Raw genomic sequence first — 9,396 nt, 5'->3', positions numbered from 1 at the left:
GCCTGCTCCACTCTACAACTGAGATCAGGATGTCCTCTCAAAATCCAAATGTTTTGGTATATTAGAGTAGTTAAATTGCACCACATTTAATGCTCAAGAACAGCATGTCTTTTTGTGCACCCCATCAGTAAATGTAAATTTGTCTTAATTTATTTGAAATACCACAGGAGATGTTACCAGAAAATGCTGGAAACATGTTCCCAAACTTTGGTTCTTTGCTGTCCTCAACCTGAGATATTTTTGATACTAGAGCTCTGTAACATGTACTGATAACATTACCCGAAAACCTCAGTGCAACACACTTTTCTTTTTTTTTACTCTACACAGGAACCGCATTGCCCTAATTAAAATATAAATTATTGCTGATGCCTGCTTATATAGGAAAATATTTATTTTGTACATACAGACACAAATCAGTGTTTTGAGATGACCGTATCACAAACTGCCATGATCCTGTGTTAGATGGATTCTCACACCAATGGGGCAAAAATTTCTGCTGCTGCTTGAGTAATTTTATCATTTCTGTGTGTTTTGAGTTTGAGTTTCACCTTAATATCTTTCTTATTGTCGTATTTATTTGGGTGTGCTGAGTGCATTTTGAGCCTTCACAGGACAGACCATTATCTCTTTAGTTGGCCAGCTCTGGCTCCATCCTGTCGTTAGCCAGCTAGGCTAGGTGACTCTGAACCTGCACAACAACCTACCAGCGGGGGGCCTGCTGGGATTTGGAGCTTCCCAGCCGCTTGCAGAACCTGCGATCTCTCCCGGGGCGTCATCGAACAGAGGTGTCCGCTCTCCAGGGTGCAGGTTGCGGCTGCCGGGGATGTCGGGCGGCGTGGTGACCCAGTGGTGGAGCTGCGGTTCGGCGGGGGCTCCGGCGCTCCGAACCGGGTAGCCCGCTCCGTACAGCGGGTCATCCCGGCCACGGTACCCGAGCCCGTCGAAGCTGTCCGGCCGCCTGGAGGCCATGTCAGGGTCGGAGCGAGTGAGGGGGGCGACACTGATATCCGGCTAGCAGAGCTCAGGGGAGCGCATCAAAGTGTGCACGGACCGGTTTACTGGAGAACCTGTAACGACCTAATCAACCCGACCCACACCAAAACATCCACCTGCCACCCGGAAACACTTCTTTTTCTATACTTTGTATACCGGCTGACTGCTCGTGCTGCCTCCTACAGGCCATCAGAGAGTGGTGAACCCTAGCTGGGTTATGTCTTTCTGCACGCTCAAACGTTTGTGCTGGTTTGTGTTGCACAAACTTTCGTTCAAGTGACTTCTTTAGTCTCAGCTGACTGCAGGTTTTCACAACCTTATGGAACTGACCTCACAGCCCATTGTTCATTTAGTAGGCTAGTTTCACTAATTGGAAATTATTTCACTTGTAGCACATAAGCACAGTGTGTATAAGGAAAGAACACAAACACACAACAAGAGTTGAGCAGATTTGTGCAAATGTGAAATACCTGCAGTGGTGTCAAAATGGAACCTGAAATTTTCCCTTTAAAAAAAATCCTCAGAGAGCTGCAGGAGCTGTACCGTTGTATCTAAAGCTGACAGATTATCATATCCAGGTAAAATAGTTTGATTAATCTGTAAGTTTTTAGCTAGTTTTATGGTTAATTTCTGAATCATTGGTGATCAAATATACACATTTATTATAGCTAGAAAAACTAAATATATCTTTCAAATTTAAAATAGAGCATTTTCTAATATTCAGTTGATCTTCTTGTGTGTGTGGAAAAATGTCACAAAACTGAAAACAGACTCTTTAATGTTTGAGTTCACAACAAACCTGATTTGCACAGGTAAGGCGTACAACAGTGGAGTCTTTTCACTGTGCGTTAGTATGTTTAATTAAGTGTAAAATTCTGAATGCTTTGATCTCTGAAGATAGCCCATATCGTACCTTAATAGTAAAACTGTTTATGTTGTTCTTTAGCTTTTCCTTAACCAGAGCAGACCTCTGTACTGCAGTGTCCCAGTGCTGGACAGTGTCTTTAACCATGAGGACACCAAGCCTGAATTTCAGCTGAGCTGGTAGTTTCTGGCAGTGCTGCTTAATCCACTGAACCAAAATCGGAAGCATGGATAGGGTGCCCCAATTGAGTCCAGACTGCTCCGCCACAGCCCACTGTGCAGACAGTCAGTCTACCCTCCTCAAGGGCATTTTATCTTGGCACATGGAGTGTACCCATGACTCCAATGTCCATTACCCCTCATCACTCCCTACAAAAGGCAAGTACAAGCTGTGGGAGCCCAGCGCGTCAACAGCCAATATTCCAGGGCACATTCTGTTATGAAGACCAGATTCTGAGCCATCTTCCTGCAAGTGCTGGAGGTCATAACAGCATATGCTTCTTCTGCTTCCGTGCCGGTGACATCATGGCCCCGCAGAATGAGCCTGAGAAATATGCAGGAGTGGTTGAGAGGATGACTGGTTTGGAGGCAGTCAGGGGTTCTCTCTGTCAGAGCAAACTCTCTGCTGTCCTGGAGGAGGTACACCAGAACACGACTACTTTTAACAGGCAAGCTAAAAATTTTAAGTATAGGTTCCTCTTATGTTTTTTTTAGTGCTTTGTTAACCTGTTTTGTTTGTTGAAGAGTGACTAGTATCCACATTTTTTTTGTTTCATCTTAGTGGCAGCCACCGATGGACAATGGAAGGAACCATCCAAAGCACTCTCTACAGACCACCCGACCAGAAAAGACAAGATACGGGTCTCAGGAGCAGTACAACATCCCTCTCTCTGATCTAGCTTCAGCAGAAACTGCCAGAGACTTCCTGTCCAGGCAAACATCGGGCCTGCTGTGCTATTAAAGTTCAAAGAAACAATCCAGGTACAGGTCAGTCAGATTAATCCTGTGGTCTGCACTATAAATACCTGTACATAGTTGTTTTCTTATCCTGTAAATATTCTTGATTTCTTGTATATATTCTCATTTTGTTGTTACCTTTTCATTTTCTTCTATTTTATTAATCAGACATTTAAAATATTCCAAATTATCTTTATGTTATAGATGTAAAAAAAATAAATAAATAAAATATGCTGATGACAGTTATCTATGCATCCATCCAAATTCATATTATTGATAACCAGTGTTGGTCAAGTTACTTGAAAAAAGTAATCAGTAACTAATTACTGATTACTTCCCCCCAAAAGTAATCCAGTTACTTTACTGATTACTTATTTTCAAAAGTAATTAATTACTTAGTTACTTAGTTAAAGGAGCAGGTGGTTACCGTGGCAGTGGCGTGAACTCGCTGATGATGCCCTCGGCTCCGAGGGTAACACCATGAACGATGAATGTGCTGCCCATCCCCTTCCACAGAGCCTTCACACCCTGATCAACACAACATATTAATCACCGACAACATAATAACACAATTTATATCCTGAAGTATAAATGCGTGTGGACAGGCCGACTCAGGTTAGTGGGAGGAAGCCGGAGTATATCAGTAGTAGTCCTCCTTCCTGTGAGGCAACATCACAGTGCCCCCTCCATCATCAATAATTAAGTCTCTATTTTTATTCTTTTAATATTTATCTATGAGTTTTCATATTGTATTTATAATAAATACATTATTCTGTATTATTATTTATTTAGATTATTCTGATCAGTTGTAAACCTCCATATTGTATCTGCATTTACTATTTTGCAATATTTAAACTTTTTAAACTTATTTGTAAATAATGTTAAAATACTTTCATTTTCCATTTTAATATTAATATATTTAACTTTGTATTATTAAAAGAAATATTCTAAATGTCATTATGTCCAAATACATTTAGATTTTCCTATTTGATTAATATTTTTATACTGCTTTTTATACAAATATAATTATCATAATTTATAAGAAACAATCAAACGTATTCAAAATGATCTTTTTACATATATTTTTATTCATCTTTGGGTTTTAGTGTGTCCCGTTACCTGAGCTTTGGTGATGCTGTACATTACAGCGACAGCGCTGAATGGAGTCAGGTGATAACACCGGGCGTGGTAGTTCACCTGATGTAAACAGCCAATCAGAGTGCAGCAACAGAAAGAGGAAAATAAAACATTTAATGTCTCAAAACGCACAAAACTGAAATAAAAAAGTTTCTCCCACGGCGTTAATAAAAGTATTTTAATCCATAGCCATCATTATTTATGGATCATTTATTGATAAGAAGGTGAGGTCATACCTGGCACTGTCTGCGGAACACGATGCAGGGGTGAGAGAGGACGTTCTCTGTGAACAGACTGAGTGCGACACACACACACACACACACACACACACACACACACACACACACGTTTTAGTTAGAAACCCCCTGACTTCTCACACTTCAGCCTGTTTTTGGGATGAAAGTGTCAAAAAGTAAAACATCTCGCTTTTTGGTTGTCACTAATGGCGAGCACTGACACAGTCTCGTCCCTTTTTTGCTCTCATTTTTCCCTGTGATTAGAACCAAAATCACCACCAGCATCTTTGACTCGACAGTGGAGACTTTTGTTGCAGTGAGTCGCTGAAACTAAATGAAGCTTCAGCTTCAGTGGAAACACTGAGAACAGAAAGATGTGTGATTGTTCCCAACCATGGAGTCCAAACAGTTCAGACTGAATAAACTCATTCAAGCTGAATATTGGTCCACATGCAGTGACTCGGTCCGAGCCTCTGCTCATCTTGAAACCATGAGAAACGATTTCCTCACCTGACGAATCCAACCCCGAAGCCAGCGAATCGATTCAGCTGCTCTGCAACGACAAAAGCAAACACGATAAACTCGCACAGTGCAGGACGTCCATAAATAAAATCAATAACGGCTTTATTCACATAAGCTACCAAACAGTCTGCTGTCTAGTTCATTCATCACCGAGGATGATTCCACTGTTTTAATAACTTTTAACTCCAATAAAGTTAGTTAATAAGTAGTAAACTAAACATAGCACAACAAACACAAATTACAGAAAGCTGCCTTTGAGAGTTCAGGCGGTGCTGCAGAATAAAGCTGCTCATACCAGATATTTACTGTCAAGCTCGTTGGAGTTAGACTCTGTTTTGCGTTACTGACTGTATTTCCAGGTGTGTTTGCATGTTTTAACACATCTTTGCATTTTGCGTTTCCCATTTTTCTTGCAAAATTTGAGGAAATGATGGGCGAGTCAGAATTTTACTATATTACTGTATTTACTATTTGTGCATTTTGTTAGCCAACTGGCTAATATAATTAGCCTTCTAGTTAACTAGCCGCTAGCCCAGTCCGTTTATTACATAATTACTCTGAGCTTGATTAGCTTGTGCGCTAGCTTCCGGTTAGCATGCATGCTGACAGGTCATCGGCGCCTATCAGACCATTATCTCTTTAGTTGGCCAGCTCTGGCTCCATCCTGTCGTTAGCCAGCTAGGCTAGGTGACTCTGAACCTGCACAACAACCTACCAGCGGGGGGCCTGCTGGGATTTGGAGCTTCCCAGCCGCTTGCAGAACCTGCGATCTCTCCCGGGGCGTCATCGAACAGAGGTGTCCGCTCTCCAGGGTGCAGGTTGCGGCTGCCGGGGATGTCGGGCGGCGTGGTGACCCAGTGGTGGAGCTGCGGTTCGGCGGGGGCTCCGGCGCTCCGAACCGGGTAGCCCGCTCCGTACAGCGGGTCATCCCGGCCACGGTACCCGAGCCCGTCGAAGCTGTCCGGCCGCCTGGAGGCCATGTCAGGGTCGGAGCGAGTGAGGGGGGCGACACTGATATCCGGCTAGCAGAGCTCAGGGGAGCGCATCAAAGTGTGCACGGACCGGTTTACTGGAGAACCTGTAACGACCTAATCAACCCGACCCACACCAAAACATCCACCTGCCACCCGGAAACACTTCTTTTTCTATACTTTGTATACCGGCTGACTGCTCGTGCTGCCTCCTACAGGCCATCAGAGAGTGGTGAACCCTAGCTGGGTTATGTCTTTCTGCACGCTCAAACGTTTGTGCTGGTTTGTGTTGCACAAACTTTCGTTCAAGTGACTTCTTTAGTCTCAGCTGACTGCAGGTTTTCACAACCTTATGGAACTGACCTCACAGCCCATTGTTCATTTAGTAGGCTAGTTTCACTAATTGGGAATTATTTCACTTGTAGCACATAAGCACAGTGTGTATAAGGAAAGAACACAAACACACAACAAGAGTTGAGCAGATTTGTGAAAATGTGAAATACCTGCAGTGGTGTCAAAATGGAACCTGAAATTTTCCCTTTTAAAAAAGAATCCTCAGAAGCTGCAGGAGCTGTTTTCTGACCTTGTATCTAAAGCTGACAGATATCATATCCATGGCAAAATACTTTGATAATCTGTACAGTTTTTACTAGGTGTTTATGGTAATTCAGAACGAATCATTGGTGACAAATATACCATTTATTATAGATAGAAAAACTAAATATATCTTTCAAATTTAAAATAGAGCATTTTCTAATATTCAGTTGATCTTCTTGTGTGTGTGGAAAAATGTCACAAAACTGAAAACAGACTCTTTAATGTTTGAGTTCACAACAAACCTGATTTGCACAGGTAAGGCGTACAACAGTGGAGTCTTTTCACTGTGCGTTAGTATGTTTAATTAAGTGTAAAATTCTGAATGCTTTGATCTCTGAAGATAGGTATTATTATTCAATGATACTATAAACACATACCTTGTTTTTAATGCTCACAGCTTTGCTCCATATTTAGAGTATGTGGCGCTGTATACTTGACTCACTCCGCAAACAAAACGAAATGTTGGGGCAGCATCGAGGTAAATCCTCTATTGAGCTGCCATGTAACACTAATGTAAAAACAGCTGCAGCAACATTTAGTTTCAAAAAAGAAAATCACATTTGTTAAAAAACCTTTTGATAATTTTGGTTTCTAACATCACTCTTACATTAACAATATATTGTTTTACTATTTTCCTTTTCTTCTTTGTCCAGTCTTTGTTAATGCCTGATTTTGTTCACCTGATCCTTATTAATTTGGTTCTCTCTGAGCATTTGCTGTCTGTAAACTTGGTCTTTCTCTAATTGTTACATACCCTATTTTTTTTTTTAAATCAAAAGGCTGTCAGAATCCCCCCTTTTTTCTTTTCTTATATTCGTTTTGCTTTGTCTTCAACTACATCTGAGATATTTCAATTTATTTACAATTTTTCTGTGAAGAACTCTGTTGAAAACATCTTAAATAAATCCAACCAGCACAAACCCGTCTTTTGGTATTAAAAGATTTATTTGTTTTTTTGCTAAAAAAAAAAAAAAGAAGAAGAAGCCCGGGGTCAATATTTCCAAATAAAAGGTGTGGTTACACTCATTTTTTACGTTATTGGATATGTAGGTGTTTCCCTCAAAATCCAAATGTTTTGGTATATTAGAGTAGTTAAATTGCACCACATTTAATGCTCAAGAACAGCATGTCTTTTTGTGCACCCCATCAGTAAATGTAAATTTGTCTTAATTTATTTGAAATACCACAGGAGATGTTACCAGAAAATGCTGGAAACATGTTCCCAAACTTTGGTTCTTTGCTGTCCTCAACCTGAGATATTTTTGATACTAGAGCTCTGTAACATGTACTGATAACATTACCCGAAAACCTCAGTGCAACACACTTTTCTTTTTTTTTACTCTACACAGGAACCGCATTGCCCTAATTAAAATATAAATTATTGCTGATGCCTGCTTATATAGGAAAATATTTATTTTGTACACACAGACACAAATCAGTGTTTTGAGATGACCGTATCACAAACTGCCATGATCCTGTGTTAGATGGATTCTCACACCAATGGGGCAAAAATTTCTGCTGCTGCTTGAGTAATTTTATCATTTCTGTGTGTTTTGAGTTTGAGTTTCACCTTAATATCTTTCTTATTGTCGTATTTATTTGGGTGTGCTGAGTGCATTTTGAGCCTTCACAGGAGAGCACGGTCCATTACAAGAAGCTGTTAAGCAAAGTAACAGGTGGTTTCTGGCTGTATGTTGACTTTTTTTAAAGCAGACACGTCTGGATTGTGTGTGTGAGGAAAAACACTCTCTAAAGGTTTGCTTTAACGACATTAAGTGCTGCTGCAGCACGAGCCTGTGAAGGTGAGTAACTGAAGACTGAAGTCTGTTAGGAGGCACAGAAGAGAGGGAGCCCAGAGGCCAGGACGTGGACGTGGACCTAAACACAGATTTGATCATAGGAAACAGCAGTAAGGTAAACAAGGTAAACGTAGTTTAGAAACAACGAACACGAAGCAGAGGCGGCTTGTAACTAACGTGAGGTTAGCTGACGAACGGAGAAGACAGTGAGGGCTCCGACCTGGTCTAGATTTTACTCAGGTTCAGTGATGATTTCTTTGCTTTGAACTGATTCCAGCTCTGTTTAATTACAACTATTTAAATGTTGAAGATGGATTTTAACTTTTACAGCCAAGGACAACAAAAGACTAGACTGACTTACAAAAAGTGATGCAGACATTTATTAGCAGTACACAAACTCATGCTACACAATCTGTAGTGAGAGTACCAACAGGAAGAGGCGTAGACGAGACTCCCCCATCTGAAATTGGAGGTCATTCAGCTGTAATCAACCAGTAGGTCCTGCACCATTAACTGTTACGGCCCTAGCAACACAGTAACACAACTGTTGGTTTATAATCTACAGTAATACACAGTGTATTTGTTGTCAGTCAGCTCAGTGTCTGTAAGATCTAACGTAGATTAGTTTAGCATGTTCTGTCTGAGAGATTTCTAAAAAATTCAAACGTACAGCTTGCTATCACTTCCAACATAAATGAAGACAGAAAACTAAACAGCAGTGACGTTTGTAGGGTTACTGAAGTTGGACTAGCTGGTATATAATGATGTGCTATGTGATCGCTAGCGACACAGCTATGTTAGCATAACATAAACACAGTGAAGCTGGAGGATGAACGCTAACCTTTTTCAACTTAGAAAAGTTAACGTGAAGGTTCCCGATGGTTAGGGACAAATGCAATCGCATGGCAGGATGCTGTAAACGGACCAAACTTCAGTCAGGAGAACAACTGAGATAATCCATCCACAATACGAGGTTAGTCATTAATATACTGCAACAACATGGGAATAGAGCAGCTGCCAGAGAATTCAACATTAATGAATCAATGGTACAGAAGTGGAGGAAGCAAGAAGAATGAGTTGAATAAAGTTTGACTTATCTGACTGTTTTGTTTTGCTTATTGCGCCTTTTAATTCAGTGCACCTTGTGGTCCGAAAAATACAGTAATGAAAACCCAAAGAAAGTACTGCAGGTATAAACACTGAGGATAATAAGAGGCATGTAAAAATCAAACCAAATACTGAGCGTTCAGTCAAGTCTTCAATGTCAACACTGGAAACGGCACCAGGAGGCTTGCACTTCATCCTGTTGTTGCTGCTGAG

General features: G+C 40.9%; 1 protein-coding gene across 1 annotated transcript in view; it reads right to left on the bottom strand.

The window, feature by feature from the left end:
• Nucleotides 1-5,871, bottom strand: part of slc25a46 (solute carrier family 25 member 46) — a 9,949-nt gene extending 4,078 nt beyond the window's left edge. The window contains exons 1-8 of the mRNA XM_042215554.1: nt 5,425-5,871; nt 4,698-4,740; nt 4,188-4,245; nt 3,934-4,011; nt 3,242-3,342; nt 2,305-2,401; nt 1,907-2,065; nt 705-1,011 (exon numbers count right to left, since the gene is read on the bottom strand). Of these exons, the coding sequence (XP_042071488.1) occupies nt 705-1,011; nt 1,907-2,065; nt 2,305-2,401; nt 3,242-3,342; nt 3,934-4,011; nt 4,188-4,245; nt 4,698-4,740; nt 5,425-5,689 (1,108 nt within the window). The 5' untranslated portion in view covers nt 5,690-5,871. The remainder of the gene's footprint in view (nt 1-704; nt 1,012-1,906; nt 2,066-2,304; nt 2,402-3,241; nt 3,343-3,933; nt 4,012-4,187; nt 4,246-4,697; nt 4,741-5,424) is intronic.
• Nucleotides 5,872-9,396: the final 3,525 nt, after the last annotated feature.

This window comes from Haplochromis burtoni, unplaced genomic scaffold, assembly GCF_018398535.1.
Source record: "Haplochromis burtoni strain Fernald_Lab_line unplaced genomic scaffold, NCSU_Asbu1 Contig_756, whole genome shotgun sequence".
Taxonomy (NCBI): Eukaryota; Metazoa; Chordata; class Actinopteri; order Cichliformes; family Cichlidae; genus Haplochromis; species Haplochromis burtoni.
This window is presented reverse-complemented; position numbering and strand designations above follow the sequence as displayed.